Genomic DNA, 24,925 nt, shown 5'->3' with positions numbered 1-24,925 from the left:
AAACATGATGATACAATCTGATTTGGATAAGAACCTTTAGGGACCTATGATGTACCTGTGTGCTCAACTCTTGATCATGTAGGAGTTGATAGACAGACACATGGGCAAACTTTGTGTATTATGGTGGTATATTATTATATTTTGGAAAGGCACTTTGGGGGCACAGGGACCTGACTGTCTTCTCTTTGCCACCATTGGTTATGCCCTTCCAAATCCCCAGTCAAGATGCACAATTGTAGTGCAGAATTTCACTTTGTTCCTAATTTGGAAAGAGAAGATCTGCATAACTATGGTGCTGCATGTGTGCTCACCTCTGCCCCTTAATATAAACTATTTCCGTAATACCTCTTTCTAATTTTTCTATTATCTTATTGTGTCTCCTGTCATCCATATTTGATGTTGTTGCTACTTTGGTTTTAATCAGATGAATAACATTCCCATCAGCTTCAGCTGCACTATGTTTAGTGCTAATTAGCAAATGTTACCACACTGACTTGCCTCAGGTTGTATACAGGGTAAACATTATATCCGCTAATCATTAGCATAACATTGTTTTTTTTTAGAATATTAACATACTGACATTAGAAGTCTACTCCATGCCCTGCTGCGCCTTAGTAGTGCTTCAGAGCAGCTTGCATTGCTTTTGACTCTTGGTTTTGTTTATGCTAAGGATGACCTTTAGAGCCCAAAGTTTTCCTGTAATAATATTCACGTTGAAATTAAGACCCTTTAACTGTTGTAGGCAGGTGCACTGTGTGTGAATACTAAACAATCCCTTTAAATGTGGTGTTCTTACCAGATGCTCATAGTGTCAGTGACTTGCTGACTTGCTCATCTGTACTGGCACCACCGCAAAGCGTCACTAATGAAGTGCATCATTGCCAGTAATTAATCTCTACCTGACGTTAATTGCTTTATCGTGTCGGTTGCTCTTATCGCATCTTTTAATGTCGTTAATGCTCTAAAGTCCTTGAAAAATTTTTCAGTCTTTTCTTCACTCCATTAGGGTTTAACTTTCCTCTTTTTATCAGGTATTTACAATGTGAAATTGCCTCTGTGGTATAATTTACAAGCACACCAAGCCAATGAAAGCTCCATTTTGATAATTCATTCCTTCTTTAATGTGTTTTTTTCCCCTGAAACATTTCATGCCAAGTCATCTTGAGGTGCAAAATCACACATATTCAGACTCCAGTCAAGTGCACGCAACAAGCCATTTATCAGTGTTAATGAGAAACCCTGTCCCAAAAAGAGCAGAAGAATAGAGCAGCTTTCGTTCATTGTGGAGTCTGGAGATCAGAGAAGAGTAAGAAATCATTGTAAATGCTGCAGTGATGTTGGGGGGAGGGGGAGGGGATGGGGCATTACTTGAAGGAGAAACTTTTTAAATATGTATGTAGGTGCTGAGTGACATGGCTATTCAAAACAACGAAGAGTCCTTGCATGACACTTTTTTTTTTACACAGATAACTTAAAGTTTCTCTGAATGTTGCTTCGGGTTCACAAGAGTTCGTCTCCGTCTGCTAGACTCTGCATCAAATGCTGCTGAATAATGAGAGAGAATACAGCTGGTCTACTTTCGACTTAGCAACAAACCCGAGACACATCAGGACTCTGGGGAGTAAGCCTATATTGATATAACGCAGCTTTGAAATTAGATGTTCTGGAGGAGGATCCGATGAGGGGGCAAAACTTTAACAATGCCAACCGACTTTTAAACTTTTCTCTTTTATTAATGTGAAATTTGAACTGGGAATTGCAATCAGTGATCTCCTGATGCCTGTATGGTGTTTAAAAATGGGATGTTCAGAGATGTTTTTTATCTATCTTTTGTCAATTTTTTTTAAAGGCACGTAGCATTTCCTCATCTGTCGATGGAGGGTAACTTGATTATTCATGTCACACTTTGTGTCCCGTCCTTGTCGCTTCAGATCAAGGATGCGCAACCCTCTCAGGCCTCAGACTGCTCTGTGAGATAATTGGTGTTAAAGGTGGGTTGCACCTCTTCCAGCAGAGAGTCCGTAATAAGTATAGGGGGCTGCACCATGCAGATGTCAGCCCAGCTCCAAAGTCACTACTGGCACTATTTCCCTTTTTACAATCCTGCCACAAAACTCATTTTTGGCTCTATTCAGCCATGTGTCGCTGGTCAAGCGCGAAAGCCATTTTTCACTTCATGCAGCTTGTAAAGCAGCCATATGGAAGGAAGGGCCTGGCTGCACTCATGCTGGCTCACCACTACAGTAATAATATTTCACTGTCTCAAGGTCATAGGATATTTATATTTCTCTCTAAGCTGTTTTACTAACGTTTAATCAAATGTTTTAAAATTGGCTTTGTGAGACAAAAAAACAGTCCAGTTCACTTTTTCCTCTGATCTCATAAAAAGCATTAATCACACCATATCGTTATTTTCGCTCCTGTACAGGTGAGTGTCACACACTTTGTGACACACTTCTGCAAACATTTGTGAAAGAGTGGGTGCTGCTCAGGAGCTCAGTGAATTCCAGCTCGGTACTGTGATACGATGCTGCCTGTGCAACAAGTCCATTCGTGAAATTTCCTTGCTACTAAATATTCCACAGTCAGCTGTTAATGGTATTATAACCAAGTGGAAGTTATTGGTGACGACGGCAACTCAATAGCTACAGACCTTTGAACATTATGTGGCCTTCAGATTTGCTCATGAACAGCGGGTAGAGAGCTCGTCGAATGGGTTTCTGTGGTCGAGAAGCTGCATCCAGCCTAACATCACCAAGCGCAAACAGCACAAAATGCAGTGGTTTAAAGCATGCTGCCTATAGGATCTAGTGCAGTGGAGACATGAGATGCTCTGGAGTGACGAATCAAGCTTCTCTTCCTGGTAACCTGATGGATGAGTCTGGGTTTGGCAGTTGCCAGGGAAACATGACTGTATTGTGCCAAGTATAACATTTGGTGGAGGGGGATTGTAGCATGGGGTTGTTTTACAGGAGTTAGCTTGAACTCTTAATGCTTCAGCATACCAAGACATTATGGACAATTTGATGCTCCCACCTTTGTGTGAACAGTTTTTTGGATGGTCTTTTCCTGTTCCAACATGACTGCCCACCAGTGCACAAAGCAAGGTCCATAAAGACATGGATGAAAAGGTTTGGTGGAAAGAGCTTGGCTGGCCTGCACAGAGTCCTGACCTCTGGGATGAATTAGAGCAGAGACTGCAAGCCAGTGTCTGACCCCACACTTTCTTCTGGAAGAATAGTCAGAAAATAGGACGTCACTTAATTTCATATGCATTTTTAAGACGAGTGAACACTTTGGGCAATATAGTGTATAAAAAGTGATTAATGAATAAACAATTGAGTTTTTTTGTTCTCTTCAACATATTTATTGAGGGAACAAAAGACGAGACATGGTTTGGCATAGCAAAAAGTCTTTCTCACAAACCAAGAAATAAAAGAACCTTTAATAGAGCATATTAAATCTTCTCTTTAATATAGTATAAGTCTAATAAAGAAAGCAAAAAACAACAACAACAAAAAAACAACAACTGCACAGAGACAAATTAAAAAGAAAGAAAATTGATGAATAAATAAATAAATAACATTTAAAAAAGGGTCAATAAATACAGGATGGACAAAAGATTAGGGTTAGAGTTAGAACAGGGTCACTGTCATGAGATGGGGGTTATAATGAACTAAATTAGTTCAGGAAGAGCTGCCACTTAACCAAGAATTTTTGGGATTTGCCTTGGAGAGAATAGCTGATCTTATCAAGTTCAAGAAAGTTCATCACATCACAGAGCTGCTGAGTGTGGAAGGGGGCACTACAAGACTTCCAGCAGAGGAATAGGTGTCAATAATGAGGTGAATTATAAAACCTTCAACTGATTAATAAAGAACCGTCTGTATTTGAATAGCAAACAATTGAGAAAAAAACTAATTAGGCCATAAAAAACTTTACAGAAAGTTCGCCTACACATTTTCAGTGAATGAAAATGCAATGATTAAATGCAACTCCTGAATACCGCCCGAAGACACTCTCAGTGAGATGCATTTTAATGTGTGCCAGGAATCACCTCCACAAGTTTGCTGTATGCTAACTGCTTTGTTGACTGTTTTTTTTTTCTTTTCAAAGACTAAGCAAGATGGAGACAGAAAATCAGCCTACGGCTCCTGATCCAATTCAGGGGTGGGTGGGTCATTGCCATCTACACAGCACAGATTTGTTTGCATAAAAACAAAAAAGTGGTGAACATGATTATTTCATCAAATCATCACTGTGCTGCTAAGTAAGGAGCACTGTGCCTTTCTTTTGGAACCCAGAAAGAGGAACACCCCCCCCCCCACCCCCCCCCACCCCCGCCGCCCAAAAGAGAAAAAAAAGCCACCATCTAAAACACAAAGACTGCTGTGTGACAAAAAGATCACCATGAGCGATACTAATCACATCACACATTCATATAGTGAGCAGGGAATTGCATCTAATTCAAATGCTGACGTCGAAACATCCAGCAACTCCCAGCTTTTATTATGATAAAATATTACCTGATTTCAAAGATCAGAGATGGAGGAAGAAATGATACCACGAAGGGCTTTGTAGACAAACAGGAAGATCTTGAAACTGTTTCTAAAGCTCACTAGCAACCAGCGGGGAGAATGTAAAACAGGTGTAATATAATCTCTTTTTCAGGTGCCTGTGAGGAGCTCAGCAGCAGCATTTCAGACAAGTTGGAGAGGGGACAGAGCAGACTGACTGAGACCAGCATAAAGTGAATTGCAGTAGTCCAAGCGAGAGGAAACAAGGGCATAAGTAACAATTTTGCAATCTCTCATGGAAAGAAAAGGCTCATTTTTCAAAATAGAGTTGAAATGGAAGACACTAATTGGTTTAAATTGAAGATCTATGTTTAATTTCTGGGTAGCATAGTTGTGCAGTGTTTACCGTTGTTATTTTCTAGAGAGAAGGTTCTGGGTTCAAACCTTCTGGTGTGGGCGTGAGTGTGAATGGTTGTCTTAATGTTCAGTATTATTTCAATTCAGTTCAGTTTTGCTTATATATAATATAAAGGCACTTTATACTGCAAGATAAGACCCTATATCTGGAGAAAACCCTAATAACCAAGCAATTTCTCCCTTAGAGCAAACACTTTGTGAAAGTACGGAGGAAAAACTCCCTTTTCAGGGAGGTGTAGCCATTTGTAACAGCTAGTTGGCATTGAGGAGAGAGAGAAAAGAAGAGAAGAGAAGAGAAGAGAAAAGAAAAGAAAAGAAAGGGAGGAAAACGTGGGGAGAGAGTAGAAAACACAGAATAAGGGAGAAAGAAACAAGACAATGTCATGGTCCTGGGTCGTGCGACCCAGTGTTTTGTGTTTTAGCCTATTTTGATGTTTATTCTTTGTTTAGGGTCACTAAGGCAGTCCAGCCATTTGTACATACTACCCGTGTATTAAGTCTCCCTTGCCCTTCGTGTGGTTATGTCATCTCCCCTGTACTACGTCTCCCCGGTTCATGTGTCTTGTCTAATCTCCATGTTTCCTGTTTTACTTTGAAAGTCTGTATTCACGGTCAGTGTATTCAGTTTCACTCCTTCTGTCCTGTCGTTAAGTTCATGTGTGTCAGCTGTGTTCCCATGTGTGGCCACTTCCCCTGATCATCCCTCATGTGTATTTAGTCTCTGTGTTTCATACAGTCTGTCTCGCGTCGTCTGTGTTATCTCCCCTACCCCTTGTCATAGTATCCCAGCCATAGTTTGTATTTTGCAGTCTAAATCTCATTAGAGTCATAGTTTCCCAGTCTATGTTCAGGTTTTCCCTCAGTTACTTTGTTGTTCTTTTCCATGAGTTTTTCAGCCATAATAAAAGGCTCGTTTTGGTTGGAATCCACTCCTGCATCCTCGTTTGTGTTCGCACCTGGGTCCACCACACACCTTTCCGCACGGTCTGCCTCCGCAGACCTTGACAGACAAAAAAAAAAACAAAACTGACTGGACTGTTGCCTGTGGGTTGGGCAGCAGCTTTCACGTTTAACGCTTTCACGTTTAACGTGAAAGCTGCTAGATTATTTGCCCTGCGTGTTTACATCACTGGTCCACTACGGCCCCGCCTCCGGACTCCGGTGATGCTGATCCCCCCTTGCATCAGCACCATTTCTGGTTTCCTTGCAAAGTACTGAGAGAGAGAAAGAGAGAGGGGGGTGGGGAAAGAGACAGGGAGAGAGCGAGAGAGAGACTCAACCTCACCAGAGCGTAGAGGCGTCAGACTGCCGCCACAGCATCTCGGTTACGCACTGTTCAGAGGCCCCATCGACCGATCACCGCTCCAGAACCAGCTAAAGGAGAAGTCAACATAGCCGGGCGCGTTGCCACAGCTACAGTCAGTAATGGAGAGCCTGCTGGATAATCCAATGAAAGCCGTTCTTTATCTGAAGGAGCTCACCACTATCGTCCAGAACCAGCAAAGCCTGATCCAAACACAGCGCCAGCGCATCGACGAACTCGAGCGGAAGGTGGAGGACCTGATCGGAGAGAACCGACAGTTGCGGGACCCCCATCACTACGTCCAGCAGCCCTCTCAGCACCACCATCACCACCACCACCACCACCCGACTCACCGCAGCGCCAGTCCCCAGGCGCCGGCCCACCTTCACCCACACCCGGGAAGCAACAAAGCTGCGGCTCATCTCGGCCAGCAGGCGCATCAGCAGCAGCCACCACCATCCCAGCAGCAGCAGCATCAGCAGATTACCGGTCTGTCGGCCCAGCCTCAGCAGCAGCAGCAGCACCCGACTCCTCCTGCACCGTCTTCCCACCACCCACAGCAGCTGCAGCTCGTTCCCACCTCCCCGCAGTCGCCCAAAGCGAGCCAAGCCAGCCCCGACTCCGCCGAGGAGGACAAGAGGAGCCCCTGCTGCAAGTCGCTTGTTCCGCAGACTCCAACCACTCTCTGCCGTTCAGTGGGTCTGGCCAGGAAAGCGGAGTAAGTAGCTTTCGTGCTGCGTGCACTGCATAAAAAAGTTCCATTAGTAACATTAATAATAATAATGATGATGATAATGATAATAATGTGCCTTTTCCCAAATGACCTTTAATTAAAATGACAGAAACTGCTCTGTGTCAAACAGGTGACATTACTTCCCCAGATCTGCAGACTTTCTTGCCTCTCATGAATATCAGATTTAGTGACCTGAGTAATTTGTTCTACATATTACATTACTGTGACGTTACCTATTTTATTGCAGTTTTTCCAGGCTAAATATAGCATATATAGAGTCCCTTCCTAAGTAGCCATCATGTCAAGTCAGTGCACGCACACACTATAACAGACCACAGTGTCTGTATGAGCTCAGTGCTGGACTCCATGTGATTTCACTTTGATTTACTTAACATCCCGCTTTCAAGCTGAGGCCTAATTTTGTCATTCAAGTTCCTCCTGTATTTTCACATTGTTCACTCTCAGTCACGCTCCCATTAGATCAAATGAATACTTAATGGATATTGATTTCAAGGACCGAGACTGGCATTTTAACTTGGGTTAATTTTGCACCAAGGTAGAACGTGACCACCTTTGCACGACCAAACAGTGGAAAGGACGTTTTTTTTCTTTTTCAGGAGAGTAGAACTGAAATGTGGTTCATTTATGCAGTTTACATGCTGTTCTCTTTGAGATGAGGTTACAGCGCTCTGCCCCCTCGTGTTTCCACATTCTGACTGTGGAATGCATCTGTTAAAATGCATCTGTTTTTAGGCACAGCTGAGGTAGCAGTTTCACAGGTGCCAGGAGTGCCTGGTGACATCGTAAACACCCATCTTAAAACATCAAGCAACTCCTAAAGGCACATCACTGACTCTGAGACCAAATGTCACCAATTTTGCTTGGAACACACCTACATGGAACTTTGATAGTGCAGGCTGTGGGTAAAAACAGCACACTCCTCATTAAGACAGAAACGGAAACACACAAGAGGAGCAATCCAGCAGGAATAAAAGCAAAGATAGAAAGACATTTTGGGGCTGTTTATAAATCGCCTAACAGCCACGTCAGATTGAAGCTGAATTTTCTGCTTTTTATAGAAGTTTTGCAATTATGGGCATCTTTACCGCAAATAAAACATATAAACCAAAATGTAAATCATCAGCAGCTATTTCTATACACACTGATTATTTACTACTTGTCTTCGTCTTACTTGACAGTAAATTGCTTATAACTTACACAAAGACACAAGCGTTGGCTCTGCAGCCACTTTTCACCAACAAATACATTAATGGAGCAAAAATTAATAAATGAAAATAAACACTGTCTGCATTAGCTGAAATTTTGGACGGCGGTAAAAGGTCAAAGATCAAATATTTACATATCTTATATCAATTAATCAATACAAATGATGGATAAAGGTATAATAAATACATATTGTCTGTGACCTCCTTTTATGCAGCTTTAGTTAAAATGTACAGAGAAGACTGATGAGTGTTAGTATGCATCTATATGAATAGATTACTAGTTTGACCATTTCAACTGTTTTTATGCCATTTCTGTGCATCTTAAAGTTTCTCCTCTGTGTCACCTTCTTGCTGGATAACAAATCCTCCACAAAATTGCAGGTGTAGTGCAACTGATTTTGATTTGATTTGCATCATTTTTTCCCAGTACCTTTTTGTCATTTACAGCATACATTCGAGCTCACGGGTTCTGCAGGGCTCACATGGCATATTCTGATCGGCGTTACAAAAATCCCCTTTGATTCAAAGTTGTAAAACAATAAAACCTGCAAACCTTTCGTATTTAAAAGCGCCGGAGTTGCTTCAGAGGTTTCCGTGCTGCTGATGTTGTTTGCCTCCTGCAATCAAGGTCACATGAACTGACTCTTCCAGATCCGCACAGTTACAGAAACAGCGCACTGCACTGAGCCCCATCTGCTCCACTTGGCTGCATTTGCATTGTTTTTGTTAATCCAGATTGATTCATCATGCCATTAAGTCGTAATTTCTAAAGAGTGCAGGGCAGGAATGGTACCCACACATGCACAAACAAACACACACACACACACACACACAAAAAAAATCAGCAACACACAAACTCACACAGTATGAACTGTACACATTGCATGTGATTCAGTAAGTAGGTTCAATTGTTGATTCAGTAACCATGCCCCCTGACAGTTCCACTAGGGTGATGAACAACAAGACAGAGAGATGATGAGATGGACACAATTCAAAAGAGCGTATGGTACGATATCCCATCGTTAATGTAAAAGCGGTGATACATAAAATGTGCGAGACGTGAAGCAGCATCGTAATTTCCACTTAGAGCATTGATCTCGGTCAGGCAAGATTGTGAGTCGTCGCGCTGTCACTGCTGCAGGAGAATAGATACATTTCGAGTAATGGGAGGGTGACAGGGACACATTGCGAACATCCTAATAAGCCGTGCATGTAAATGTACCTGTATATTTATCTATTCTATTTGCTGGCCAGTGACTTCTGGTTATTCCTATCACACAGCAAGTGTTGTGTAACAAGTGGCTTCTCCTGAGAAGTCTGTGGAAAATAAATGATGAGGGAAGCCCGCCACACACTTAAGCAAAAGAACAGGGTACAGGCTTTCTTCCTGACATCACTAGGGTGTCTGTTTTCTGCTGTTTTCAGTGATACTGCTAAACTCAGATTTGCCCCACTGCTTGCAGTAGCTTTACATTATGAGCGTGGTATTGATCTTATCTAACTCTCGGAAAGAAAGCAAATAAATATATTTCCCCAAAGTTCACATGCCTATTGATCAGTGTAAACAATGAACATGTTTTTTTTATAAAAGCATACATTTAGGTATGCTTTCCAAAGAAACAAGCTGAAATTAGCAGTCAAACGTGCTGATGTGGAGGGATTTTCACGGTATCTCAGTATGTCTTTTGAAATAAATTTTTGTACTATATTTACATGCACGTATTTTGCACAGTTGCACAAAACAGATGCATAGAAATCTCAGGAAAAATAACCCAAATAGCATCAAGAGGTTCTTGCATTAGCTGCAGAATTAAACAAATAATTCTTGACTATTGAGATGTAATGGATTTCCAGCTTAGCCGCCATTTTCCCAGCTCAACTAGGTGTTTTTGTTTGATTAAAAGACAGCAGAAAATCCATTTGCAAAGCTCTAAATTAAAAACTAAATGCTCGCTTGCTCCCGTCATGCATTTCTCGCCTCCTTCATTATTTTAGCACTGCGAATCGAGGCTGTTTTCAGCTTTGAGCGTCGAACTTTGTTGTTTCTAGTAACTTCTCAGAAAGACAGTCTGAAGTGTTGCAATTGTGTTACTCAGTCTGAGGCAGATTCATAAAGGGCCTGTGTGATCTAAACGCAGCAATCCTGGCTACACCTCTTTCCTCGTCACCCTTTTTCCGTCAACTGCGCCTCCAACTTTCTCGGCTTCCATTGTTCATATTCTCCCAATCTTTGACTCCTTCCTCATTACTTGTTTTCCATTCTCAGCTGTCCATCTGCTTGTCTTTTCCCACCCTTCATTCAAACTCCCTCTCTTAAATTTCCTCTTCTCCACATGCCTTCATATCATCATTCCCCTCCCCACTTCCCGTTTCCCTCTTAATCAGCAGCTTATGCTTCAGGAACCACCTCTGCTGTCTGAATCAGTATTCAGACCAGTCCTCAAACCATCAGGCTCTCCACCACTTAAACCATCTCCTGACTGGACTGGAACCTTCAGTTCACCCTGCCTGCTCTGTATAGGGGTTGCCAAGTATGTGTGTGTGTGTTAAAACGTATGTTCAGGAGGGAATCGAGGAGAGTGACATTAAGAGTAGGCGAGGTGGTGCGTTTGTGTTCATAGGGGCGACTGAGGTGGAAATCCCTGAGTTCTCACTTAGCTCCAGGTGCTTCTCTACCGTTTTTTGTACCTCCCACACACTCTTACAGATATAATAGGCCTCTCGCCTTTACACACAAAACGCTCACTAATGCAGATAAAACCCTGACATGCCACATGGCAGCCTGCATGTTTTTCCACATTGGCTGCAACTCCCTCTGCACCCACCGTGCCCTCGTTTTCCCTCCTACCGGGCCTGCACCAACTGGAGAGCAGAATGTATGACATTTCACATGCCATTTCCTGCCTGCGACCGTCTCCTTCAGGAAAATCATGTGTGTGTGTGTGTGTGTGGGGGGGGGGGGGTTCACATAACTCTTCTAGATTGGGATTTCAGTGAACGCACATACACTCACAAATACATTGTTCTGATGCTCTCAGATCAATGAGCCTGGAGCTTGACAGTTCATGCTCTAACACCTAAGCCATCACTTTAAAGGCCCGCTAGCCTTGATCCTATTAAATCTCTATTCTAAGGCTAGACTTTTGCTTTTATCAAAATTTATTGTCTGCCTTTTCTCCAAATAATATTCTTCATCATGACTTTACAAGAGCACTGTGCAACCAACACAAGGTTAAGAGCCAAAGAGACTGCTAAAGATATGTGACAATGAGCGTTTAAATTGATGAATGCTGAATGCTTCTTGGGTGATTGTGTCACAGGAGGCTGAGCAGGTCATCCCTTATTTGGAAAGTTGGGGGGTTCAGTCAGCCTGCTTGCCAAAGGGTCCTTAGGAAGTGTGTCTGTGAATGTAGCTTGCAGTGAAAGAGTGTTTGGAGTGGTCAAGAAGACTTGAAAAACACTACATTAGCAGCAAATCTTCTTTTAGGCATAATAAATGTCGGATACCTTTGCATCTCAACTTACCACTTGTCAGTGCTGGTTTATTTTTTCTATCAGGATAGAGCTGGAGCAAAATGTGTACAGGATGTTTGAGTGTTTGCTTGTTCTTATTGGATGCATCCAGTTTTCACTTCAGCAGCTTATACAAATTTAGTTATGGATTCTTTACCCAGTAGGTGATTAAAAAAATCCCCTGAAGATTAAAATGACAAGAAAATTAATTTTGTAGTGCAAAAAATAAATAAATAAATAAATAAATAAAAAAGATTTTAAGATTGCTTAAAATGGTTCAGTGAAGTCACGTAACTTCAACTTCAACTTCTGTGAGTGATAGCCTACAACCTATATTCATTGTAGCTCCACTTCTGCACTTCTGTGATTGCCCAAGTTTCTAGGCCAAAAACCTTGGCACAAAAAGTGATGTGACTAGTTCAAAGCCAGTAGTGGTAAATGGCAAAATATATATTTATGATTCAAAAACAACCATTTCCTGTCTCTGGAGCCTGACAGAAAAGTAATACTGCTTCTAAGCATGTTTGTGTATTGGAAAACAACAGTGGGAGTGATTCCAAGAGAAGTAGATGGGTGGATGATGGATTTTAGGAGGTAAATGGTCCTTTCTATTTCTTGCTCTCTCGCTCGCTCTCTCTCTCTCTCTCAGCCCCCTTTCTCTTGCCATTTCCCTGTGTACCATTACTGGAGCTCTTTACTCTACTTCCCCCTCACCTCTCTGTATGGGAATCATGTCTGTTCGGTTATGACAGGGTGACTGCTGCTGCTGGAATCCAAATCATGAATATCACATTTGGTGCGTAGTGCTTTTAAATTGCTTCATTTCTCTGAGGATGTAGCTGCGGGGTGATTCCTGACTCACTGGTAGAATATTAGCTGTTTTCATGCACAAGTTGAGCGGGTCGAAAGACTGTCCCAGCTGTCTGTAATCCAACCGTGTGCGCTCGTGTGTGCATATGTATTTAGGATTGTGACTGTTTTTGTGCTAGGGTGTAAGAAAATTACATAAAAATTGCTGTTTTCTGAGATATACGGGATACATATCAAAGCCTTTACATTTATTTCAGTATGTGGATATGTGTAGTAATCCAGAGTGTAACTTCTTTAGGATTTGCCCCACCGGACACTGGACTGTTGGTCTGCAGTGCTGGTTTGATCCAATTTAGTTGTAACTGTGGCTGAATTTAAATTGAATTATATTGTACTGAGTGCAAATAAATAGGACAGCACTGCTCACACTGTGCAAATGGTATGAAATAAAATTACAGTTAATGGAATGGGCAGTTCTCTTCACAAGTGTGATGAGAAGCACAGGGAAATTGATCAGTTCTGTTGACTGAAAACATTCACCTTTAAAAGAGATTCAGTTCAATTTTTCTCTGTAACAAATTCAGTACTTAAATGAAAACAAACTACTGGCAGCTGCATTTGTCAGTGTCAAATGGTTTATTACCGTAAAACTATTACATTACTGTGTTGTATAGAACATAATATTTGGTTGCCATTATACTATTGATTTAGTGTCCCTACTCAACATGAATATAAATATAACATATGAAAAATACTTTCCTCTATACCTTTCCTGATGAACAGGGTCTTAACCGTATGTTCTTATTAATGCATTAGGTTTCTTATCTTTTCTTAATTGGTAAAGGGGTCTTTGTTATGGTGACACACTACCCACTGACAATAATGTATTAACACAGTTAGTGCAGGACTCTCTGCAGTTCGTTTGAGTACTAAGGGTGTACTAAGTACACCCTTAACCGAATGTAGCTGATTGTCGTTGAGCAAATGTGAGCACCTCTATGAGAGCAGAAGTTTTGGCAGTTTGCTGGTTTGGAGGATTCAGATGCATGTTAGCAGCACACCAAGAAGTGGATGTCCCATGGTGGGCCGTGCAATGGCGAAAGAAATTGCAAAAAAACTAAGAGACTTCTGGAGCAATGTCATTTTACAGATAAGACCAACATGAAGATATTTCACAATAATGCACTGTGCCACAGTAATTCAGCATAAACACCTCAAACCAACTGTAAGCAAGGAGGTTTTGCGCCTTTCACTAAGTCGAAACCCAGTTTGGGACAAGCTGTTGTCCTGCAAAAGGATAATGAACACAACAAACACACTAGCAATGTCTAAAAAAGGTGCTGCAATGACCCAGTAAAAGTCCAGATCTAAATCTGAAATGCTAAAATGAAAGCCCACAAATCTCGATGAACTGAAGTAAGGGGCAAAAATTCCTCCACAACATTTTGATATGAGAGACTGAAAAATTCATGCAGAAAAATGATTACTTGAAGGTACTGCAACTAAAGTTGGTTCTACAACTTATTGAATTTGATGGGGTGCGCTTAGTTTTTTGCAGGACTGTAAAGAGAAAAAAATGAGAGAAACCCCCCCCCCCCCAAGAGCTACATCTCTGACTCTACAGACCTCAGTTAGCATGTTAACTGTTATGCCTGTTAACAGACCTGCATAGAGTCCTGTGAAAATGTTCCTTTTCACAAAAATAACTGTGACCAATATTACTTATGCACTACTTTTAAAGTAGAGTTGAGATGACCTTTGTTATGTATTTGCTCAATATAAATATTGTAAAACTGAACTGCAGTGTGATGTTAAACATTTAGTAGGAAGAGTCTTTGCACTCTCCAGTACATAACTGTCATCCTGGTGGTGCCCAGTTCGTATCATTACATTGACTCTGGGAATGGATGAAAAATGATCGTGCACAGATGAGTTTGAGGTGGACTCAAGCAAAAGAGATACTCAAGTGTGACTTTTCTGAAAAACAAAAAAAACCTTTATCATACCACAAAAACAATATGATACTGTATACAGGTTTTCCTGAATTTTTTGCAGGAATGTATTCATTTATTTAGTTTACACATGGAAAAATCTGAAACCCTTTTTTCAGTACAAGCTAAAAACCCGATCCGTTCAGTAACTGTATATATCAGGTTTAAATAATGGTGTTTTTGACTGCGTTGCAGGTGATGCCAGGTGTTTCAAGCTATAGTGAGAGGGGTGATAATGTGGCACGTAGTACAACAGTATACACCCCCCCCAATGACGGACAGGCTAAATAATTGGACAGATTAAAAAATAAAACAGGGGCAAAACAATTGCATAACACATACTGAGAAGCCCCATAGGGCTGAGGAGCCCAAATGTTGTCCCACTTTCCTCACGGCTGAAGTGCAAAACAGTTTCCTTTCATTGTCCTCCATCTGCATGCATAATCAATCAAAATGAAAAACTTTGGCTCAGCCGTTCTTTTTCTTGTTCTTTTTTTTCCTGAACATGGCTTCCAACTGTTTCCCAGGCAACACGCCGACTCGCTGAAAGACAGACGTGCCGTTCTCGTCCTTGACGCATCCAGATGCCCCATATGACATTTCATTCCATTAGTAAATATTGCACACCCACAACGTGGCTCTGCCCAGGATTTTGACATGTTTTTGTAGGTTGTCATGTTACACTAGCTGCGCAGCAAGTTGCCGCCTTCATGGTTGGAGGTAAATTATTCACACATCTGATGGATGCATTTCATTTCTTCTCCATGCAAATGAACAGCAGGCCTAATGAGCAATCAGCGGAGTGCACGCGCGCCATTAGTATGCAATCTACATATTTCAGAGTTGTGTTTGCAAATGGAAATGCCATCAGTGTTATCATCTGGTGTCACTCAGTCCCATCGCATATTGTAAACAGATAACGTCACGAAGTAACCAAAGCTTGCATCAATATCAGTTGCTTCTGAAATCTGTGCTTTCTCATCACTGCGATAACTTTTATTACGTTAATGGTACATTAACAAAATCTACGATCATATAACATTTCAAAGAGCTGGCCTCTTTAGCAGCTGCCTACCAATCGTATGATTTAAAACTATTTTTGTTATTGTGGAGCTAAGAAAATAAGTGATGTGCAGATGTCATTAGAGTAGCACTAATACATGCCTCATGGCTTGCTTTAAAAAAAAAACTCCTTAAAATCCATTGCAATCTGTGTTATCGTTCAACTTAAAATGTGCTTTTAAGCGTCAGTTAACAGCTGCTAGCATATGCAGTGTTTTAAAAATCTGTTGACCGTAGCGTAACACTTCTAACCCTCTCAAGGCAGGCGTTGCAGATTTGCAACAGTTAAAAGCTAACAACCTGATTACCCCACATACATATTTTATGAGTTTTTTTTTACTCAGAAGTACCACTGCAGGTATTCTTTTGTGCATTAGCAACAAAAACTTAATTTGAGCCTGAGAGGGCTAAATGTCTTCAATGTTATGCTTCATTTCAATCTGTGCTGCTCTAGTGTTTGCCCTTCATGCTAAGATGCTGGAATTCCTCAAGGGCAGACAGCGCTGTGGCATGTCTGCGAGTGGTCAGTGAGCTCCTGAAAATGTTCTTTGAAAGTAAAAGCAGTTGTGGAAAAATGTCCTCCCATCTGTCACAGAGATTTCACCTCCCGAAAGCTTAGCAGAGAAAATCCCTCGACAGACAACTGTGATTGTTTAGTACCATGTGCACTCGTCTGCATCAGCGTGTGTGTCCGCACGAGCAGTTAAATTATGGGGTTGTGTTGGAGGTGAACAGTTTGAACAAAATATTTAATTTTGTGTCATTTTTTGAGTCCAGTAGTGAGATTTAGTTAAAGAACTAAAGATATATATGATGCACTTCTGCTACTACAGAATGTTTATTGTGTTACGCTTCTTTTATATGTTGAGGGTATAAATGATTTTGCAAAGGATAAACCTGTGCATCTTCAATCATAGCTAACCCAGCAAGCCTCCTCTGCCCTCAGTCCTCTCTCCTCTAGAGGCATTTCCAGAATTGAGACATCCTTCAAGATGGCGTGTGGGATTGATGTCCGTGTCACAGCGGGAGGATGGAGGTTACCCGAGACAAGGAGGCACGGAATAGAAAAATGAGACGAGGAGTTCAGCAAAAAAGGGAAAGGGAGAAAAAGTAAAAGCAAAAAAAAAAGAAGCCACGTGAGAAATATAGATAGATATATAGATTGATAAAGGATGGTGCACACAGTTAATAAGGAAGATGCAGTAAAGGGAAATGTTTACAGGGGCTATATATTTTTTATTTTAATTTCATAACATGAAGTATGCAACATATGCATTTCCTGCCTTTTAAACTTTGTGTAATCTGAACATTACTGCAGTTCGTTTATCGGCCGTTGCTCTCTATCCAACATAATCTCCGTACAGCATTAGATACTCGCACAGCTACACGCACACACACACTTGTGGACAAGCACACGCTAGCCTAAGGAAATGTCAGGTATGGTTAACTTTACGAGCCAGAGTAATGTTCAAAGCCGTCCACCTAAGCCTGCGAGGCACTCTGGAGTTGATCGGAACAGGCACTGCATGTCCAATCGCCTTTCCTGGTCTTCTCAGCGGCTCCACCAAGCCTCAACCATGATTTATTGTGCTGTGTAGTAGAAAAAATATACAGGAAATACTTTCGTTCAGTGTAATAACTTAATCACATATTCACTCATTTGCATTATTTATTGCAGCTGTGGGTGCAATTTTTTCACCTGATTGATTTGACTTTTCACTTATGAAGCTTTTAGAATTTATAGCTGCACAAAAGTTTGCGGCTTGTATCGGCTGTGATCTGTGATATTTTGTAGCCATCATAGCCTGTGCGCACATTTGGACGACCATAAAAGCACTCTGTCCTTCTCCAGCACTGTGGTTACATCATCAACGCCTGTCTGTCAACCCTTTGACGCCCTGTATTACATCATCAGGTACACAGTCCCATAGGGAGGAGACGATGTTGTCTTTGGATGCTTCGACTTGGAGCAAATCCTAAAAACGGGCTAATGAGGTAATCAGGACACGGATGCTGTATGAGTCATATATATGAGACCCGAGCTTCCACGCCTTCATTTTCCTCACCGTACAAACACAATGTACAAATTATGCAAAAATCCCAAAGCACAAATGCTGTCTGAATGAAAATAAGTTAAGCTACATCCTCAGAAAATATAAAGCTGCTGCTGCTGATCTGTTACATGGCATTTTCCTCATCAGCATTAAATCTGCAGATATGACAGCCATGTCACTTTGATAGCATCAGCGTGAAGTGTGGAAAATATCTGTAAAATCTGACCCGCTGTCTTCAGCAGATGGCCCCGCGGCAATACGGTGCAGCTTGATGCTCGATATGAGCTGCTCAAACGGCTCGATAGTGGAGGCACCAGCTGGAGGTCAGATGGACGACAGTGGAAATAAATAAAAAAATAAGTAAAAATTGCTGCTTTCATGGGAGAAAGAGTGAATGTAATTTCTGTGCGAACAAAAAAAAAGTCTATGTGTCATATTTAGCATTGCGCCTGAGAATCTGTCAATTTTTTTTCATTTATTCAGGCTGACAAAAGAGTTCAGGCTAGCAAAATCAGTTGTGTTCATAATATTAAAATTGATTTTGAAAATCCGATTTATGATTTGCTATAAAAGGAGTCAACCAAATAAAATGCAAAAATGAGAAATAGGTGGAGCAATTTGCTGAAACTTGTGCAAGCCTATGGAAATGTAGTATATAAGGAAGCAGGAACTATGTTAGTATAATTCTAAGAGCCTTTACTGACAATATTTGGCATGACCACCTTTATTTTTATTTTTTTTTGCACTGCCTGAACTCTCTTAAGCAAGCTTTTTTGTAATTTCTTCGATCCATTGCTTGTTTCTGGATTTCTTTCTTCCAATGACCTAAATTTTAGGTCATTGTGTTAGTCGCAGCCAGTCACAAAAACACATAATCTGTTCTAATTTTCTTCCCAAAGAACTATTAGATCAAAACTCAGCATGGTGTAAAGTAATTCCTCTGAAATACAAGTGAATTGGCCAAGTCAAAGACAAAACCAGGAAGGGTCAGTCTAAAAAAAAGTATCTAACTAAAAAGAAATAGAAAAAAAACAGCAAAGAGCTGACAGGACCTGATAGATGCATGTGGACCCTCATTATTAGGAAAAGCTTACAAGAGATTACAAAAGATTACACATTACACAAGAACAGGGTTGAAAACCAGTGCCAGGTTCTTATGGAGTGATGAATCCAAATTTGACATTTTTGGTTCAAATTGTCATCAATTAATACAGCGAAAATCAGGTAAGAAGGACAACAGTGAGTATCCGCAGCATCTGTGTGAATGGCAGTGGCTTAATTTTTCAGTTTAGTCTTGATCTCAAACACAAGGTCAGTACTGTTAAAACATACGTGGGTTGAAAAGCACACAATAGAATACTACAGTATGAGTCATGGGTTAGCCTCCTCAGAGCCTGGACCTCAATATTATTGAAGCAGCGTGGGATCATCTTGACAGAGAATGGATCAAAAGCTGCCAAAAACCCAAGAAGAGCTTTGAAATGTCCTTCAAGAAGCCTGGAGAACTATTGCTCAAGACCACTTAAAAAAAGGGCTCCTTAGAAGCAAAATATGAAGAAATGATGGGTAGCTCAAGACTTAGTAGTTAATGAGATATAACTCTTACTGCATTCTGTAGGAAGATTAAGCTTTGTCAAGATGAGATGTAAGAGATGTCCAAATTGAGGCACTTGCGGGCATTTGAGGCAGCGATAAGTCCACAGTGAAATAATAAAGATACACGTGGCACTCAGAGACTTTACAATTGTCAGACTACATTATTCACACTTGCAGGTGCACATTTGTTCACCCCATTAATTTGTCTTCATTTTTGCACATGCTACTTTTAGAACTTCAACGTTTGCTTTAAAGCCTAAGAAGCAGCTGATTCAGGTCCATTTTGCTCTAAGATGAACTAGTTTCTGGTTTGCGGTTACAAGCCCGAGTGTTATCTGGCATTAAAACCCGCATAGGACTGTCTTAGTGTGGCATGAAATTTGGCTAAAGAACAACATTTCTGACATAAAACATCTCCAGATGACATAAATCCAGCTCAGAGTCAATCTTCGCTGAGATGGAGCTCTCTTTGACAAGCGTGCACTCTGGAAAGTGGTTCACTCCTGTTCATCGAAAGGGGCAGAGCTCTCTCATGCTCTACTGGGTGTGCCTCTATTCATCAGAAGGTTTTTAGGTTTTATTGAAGAGGGACCAACAGCTGGGAGTGAAGTTAAAATAGAGCATAAAATGTCGAGAGCCTGGAAAGTGCTTTGATTTCAGGGGGTGTGATATCAAAACTTGACATTTGCTGTTGATATTTTGTACATGTCTTTTTTACTTGTACATAACTCATGTCGCTGCTAAAATATGCCCAAACAGACAACACAGTATGAAAAACCTGGTTTATATTCAAATGAAGCTTTCAAACGGGCTCAATGTTCAGAAAAAATTATTACTCATCACATTCGGAAGCTTGGTTCCCACCAACTGGAGGTTTGTTTTGGCATAAACGCAAAGCTTTAGAGTGAACTGGTTTACTGTCAAATGCTGGAAATCACATAGGCTATGATCACACAGAGAGAGTGTATATATAAAGCTAAAATCCTGGAGTTTTTTTTTTCTTGTTTGAGGGCCTGAATATGTGGATGGAATGTTTTTCCACCTCCTTTGTTAGCTTCATCTTGGAAAAATTGGACTTGCCTTTCTCGTCCATCTCCAGCTCTTTCCGTTTAAAGCTAAGCCGCTTGGGAGAGCCCATAAGTCCATGCTGACGTAAACCTTTCAGGGATTTTTTTTAATTCACTGTCTGTATGTGTAGAGGAATTAATATAGCAGGCTTTAAGGTGTGTGTGTGTGTGTGAGAGAGACGAAGACTGAGATCACTGCGTTACTCATAATAGATGCCTGATTTAGTTTAAGGATAGTTTCCTGCTAATAATCCACTGCACTATCACGTTTAATTTTAATGCCCCAACACACCCCCAGATGCAAGCACTGGGTATGTGTGTTGAATTTATTCGTCACAGAAAGCCTTACACACTTGTAGCCTGTAAAACACGGTGATAAACTAGCACTTAGAGCGGCTGCCAATTTGCCAAATGGAGGTGAAGTATTGCAAAAACATTTTGGGTCTATATTTTTTATTTAACATGATCAAAGTGCTTCCAATAATACTGCCACAGGATGAGTTGACTTGCGAAATGCATGTAATATATTAGCCGACCTAAATTAATCTCAAGGGCTGAGAGGATCGCTATGGCGATGCAGAGTACCAGTGTTTTCTCTTTTTTTCCATTCTGTGTGAAGCACTGACAGAGCTGCTTGGCTTTAAAGCCTTTTTTCAATGGAACGCATCATGAATGTGCTTTATATAGATTTTTTTTGTTGCTTCATATAAATTTTACCTTGAATTTTAAATCCATTTATGTCACAGTGTGAAATAATGTCAAAAAACAGAAATTAATCCCCTTTAAAGCTAACTAAAAGTCCTCAGCTAGCCTTAATATCTCCCCCCAAGGTTAATTCTTTTTGTATTTACCATGTTTGGTCTTCAGAGGCAGACTTATATGTTATTTCCAGACTGCCAGGACATGCTGTGCGAAACCTAATCTATCAGATATCACATGCTTTGATCTACCTCCCTCCCCATACACACAGACCACCACCACTTCGCTGTGAAGTGTATCATTTCAGCACATGCAGGTTTTTTTCCGCCTTGAGCTTTCAGCCAGAGAGCTATTGACACAGTAAAGCTGGATTCAACACTGGGAGGAGCGCATCGACAAACACATTAGACACCACAAGTTAAAACAAAATACAATGATACTGCTGTGCGCAAATTGCGCTCTCCCTCACACAGAGCCAGTGTGCGGAAGAGCTTATAAAAGCTTATAGATTTTTTATAGGTGGTATTAGTGAGGGGGGAACTGAGTCATTGGTGTGGAAGATCAGAAAGCAGGTCATGCGAGTTCAGTTTAATCTTCAGTGCCCGCATTGATCAAACAGTCCGCTACTTGCCGGTGGTGTGTGTGAGTGTGTGTGTGTACAAAACTAAAGGCAAGGATTTGCAGTCTTGTAAATGTTCTAATTCAAACGCATGGAGAAGAAGTCCTGTTGATGTCTTGTAGAGGAAATTTTCACTTAAGCCTAAACATGGGAGTGAGTGGATTGCCATCACCCGTAGACAGATAGAGATTAATTAGGAAATTATAGCTACTAGTGTTGTCATATCAGTGCAACTTGTTTCCACCATGAATAGATTCAGGATATATGGTGCCACATTAACTTGTACGCAGGGTCAGATATGTGCTATCTCTCTTGCGCAGTCGTCCCTTTTAGAAGTCCCCTCATAAACCAGAACGGTTATAAAAAGCTTGCAAGCTGTTTTGGAAAGATGGAGGCGATAGTAAAACTGAGCAGAGAGATGGTAAAAGTAATGGAGAGAAAACTGTGAGGAGCCAGAGATCAAAGCAGGCAGAGATAGATAAATGAATGAAAGGAAATGTGCTTTAAAAGATAAAAAGAGTTCGTCCTCTTTCCATCCCACCTTACCTTCGTGTGCAGTGTTTCCGCCCCAAATTAGGTGAAATCAAGTGTCCTAAGAGTATCGAAACAGTCTGCCTCTGCGTGGATACAGATGTGACTGTGTCTGTGCACACATCAGAGATAACTGATCGGCCTCACACATGCTGTGGCTGTTGTTTTTCTAGAGTTTATTACCTGCATCTGTACATGAACTGATCAGGACACAAAGTAAAGAATTAACAGCTTTTGGACTTAAACAAAATAATCCTATAAGTCAACGAATGATGCAAAACTAGTGGTGAGTTGTTGGTTTTTTCTTTAATGTCTGCAATTCTGGTCTTAAACTCATCACACTATACAAGATAAACCTGATGGTTAAACATGGGTTTGGAGAACATTGTGTGGATAAACATAAACATTACAGCAATGACTACAATAAAGTAGTAAATGATGTTTATGATAGAACGATCACATTGGCATTTGAGATGGTCATGGCTTAAATAATAAGACTTACTGCGTTCCTGTTTAACTCATTCACTTAAAAAAAATCTTTGGCTTTCCTTAAGTGTTCAACTAGGTTCAGGAACCAAAACGTCTTTTTCTGCATTGAATTATGATAAATCTGGAGTGATGTTGTCCTCACTGTGCTGTATGTGTCAAAGGCTAATGGTAAAAGAAACCAAGCTAGCAGCTTGACTGAATCATGGTAGTTGAAACTATGGAAACTGACTAAGAAGGGGCTCACTGATCCACAATGAAATAATTCATACCCATATTTGTTAATGATTTAGAAACATTGTAACAATATTGTATTGTATTCAACTACCAATTCGTTTATTTAAGACAGCTGTTATGAAAGTGTTAAGGTGAAATGTTTTATGGTGTCACTCAGCGCTTCATGGGGTCACCATTAGTCAAACTAGCCTTTTAAAAACACCAAAATATCTTGTGTTTTTTTGGGTTTGCCGTTCATCCATCTATTTACCTCCACTTATCCAGTTCAGGGTCACAGAGGAGCCTGTCCCAGCTGTCATCAGGCAAGAGACAAGGTAGGCACCCTGGTCAGGTCAACATTTTGCTGCAAGGCTAGCACAAAGAGATACCATTCAGTCTCACATCCACACCCATGGCCAATTTAAAATAAACAGTTAACCCAAAAAACATGTTTTTTTGGACTGTGGGAGGAAACCGAAGCCCCCACACTACCATGCTGCTCTTTGCAAGGTTGTAAAAATGGTCATTTCTGCTGGAAAGTCAGGTCAGCCTCTAGTGGTCATTAGTAAAAATGCACATTTTGGCTCTAGCTTAAATTTTCAGCCCCAGAGGTTGCTGCTTCTTTTGGACAGAGGCAGATAACTCCCCCCCTCCACCCATTCACAACATTGTGTTAAGGCAAGCAGCTGGTTCCAACTTCATTTCAAGCATATACATACACTGTTTTAATCTTACTCTTGCCAACAATGCGCATAAGCATTAGTTAGAAAATTAATGCAATTTGGTCATAAATGCAAGAAGTGAAGACATGCCAGGAATTGTTTGTGCGACTCTTAATAAAAAAGATTTGCTCTTTTTGAAAATGTCATAGTACAAAAGTGATAAACAGATTTTATTAGGTTAATTAAACATTAATGCAACCCGTCTGAATTTTGACTATCAAAGTGCACATAATTTTTTTAATGGACCTTCAGAATATAAAACCTTTATCTATGTGAACAAGTGGCTCCGCTGTTCCAGCACTCTTACTAATCTGTGTCCCCTCTGAGACCGCCTGTGTTCTGGACCTATTAAAATCGGCCACAGCGGTGTCATGCTCGTTAAGGCGAACACAATTAGAGGAGCCATTAACAATGGGAATTAATTTGCTGTCATACCCTCCCTGTACTGCCTGCTATTGTTGCGTCCCACAACCCTACTGCCACTCCACCCCAGCCTTGCTTTTTTGAGGCCCTGTCTCCACTTCTTTTTTCTTGACTTTATGGAGTACAAGTAGCACAACAATCTGTGCTTTCATGGCTGAGCTGTTTTGGGAAAGTCTAAAAATGATTATTAATTTTTTTTTTCTGTTTAATGTGTGCAACTATTGCACTTCACAAAGGCACTTCACAGGGAACAGACTGAAGTACTCCTAAGTTGAGCCTGTAGTCATGCTCTTGAAGGACGTTTGGAAGAGGGCGTACGAGTCTCCTTGTGATTCCAGTCAGTGATCAAAAGACTAGTATGCTGTAATAAGGGATTGAGGGATTGTTGCTGTTGTAAATGTTGGCCTTGCTTTCTCACCTTTATGTCTTGATTCTCATCTCTCTGTCCTTCCCTGTGTCCTGGGTCAAGGGATGCGACAAGGCATACGGAAGGCCGGTTGCTCTTTTTACCAGTGACACCCTCTCACAGCAAGAGTAATTGTGCAAATTCTTCTTTAGCTCAACGTGCCCAGAACAGGGGGATGGAGAGTCATCGAGAGTGATGGAAACCAAGTGTTAAAAGGACAGAAGGAAAGGAGTGGAATGGGGGTAGATGTGGGTGTGGGGGGTATTGGAGTAAGAGATGGACGATGGAGACTGGAAGTCAGGAATGTGGACAATGTGAAGTAGCTTCCACTTTGAAAGAGAACTGCAAACTGAGGAAGAAAGAAAAGCAAAATGGCCTCAAAGCTTTTTGACATTAAAATTTTAAGTCCTTGCTCTGTCTTCACTATAAGCCAGTATTGCCTTCATCTTTGACTGTAGGGCCATTGACTGTTCCAGCAAAGGAGGGGGATGTCTTGCTTTGATGTATTATCAGTAGACTTGCTGGAGCCACACT

The 24,925-nt window shown here is 41.0% G+C and overlaps 1 protein-coding gene across 1 annotated transcript in view; it reads left to right on the top strand.

Annotated features, from left to right (window-relative positions):
- Nucleotides 1-6,175: 6,175 nt before the first annotated feature.
- iqsec3a (IQ motif and Sec7 domain ArfGEF 3a) overlaps nucleotides 6,176-24,925 on the top strand; it is a 128,266-nt gene continuing 109,516 nt past the window's right edge. Inside the window, exon 1 of the mRNA XM_086269091.1 lies at nucleotides 6,176-6,955. Within this exon, the coding sequence (XP_086125217.1) occupies nucleotides 6,360-6,955 (596 nt within the window). The 5' untranslated portion in view covers nucleotides 6,176-6,359. The remainder of the gene's footprint in view (nucleotides 6,956-24,925) is intronic.

Source organism: Aulonocara sp. 'chitande type north' Nkhata Bay, linkage group LG17 (genome assembly GCF_057382095.1).
Source record: "Aulonocara sp. 'chitande type north' Nkhata Bay isolate Kocher_YH1m ecotype deep benthic linkage group LG17, A_spYH_male_GT1.1, whole genome shotgun sequence".
Classification (NCBI taxonomy): domain Eukaryota; kingdom Metazoa; phylum Chordata; class Actinopteri; order Cichliformes; family Cichlidae; genus Aulonocara; species Aulonocara sp. 'chitande type north' Nkhata Bay.
Note: the sequence above shows the minus strand (reverse complement) of the source record. Positions and strands in the feature narration are given on the sequence as shown.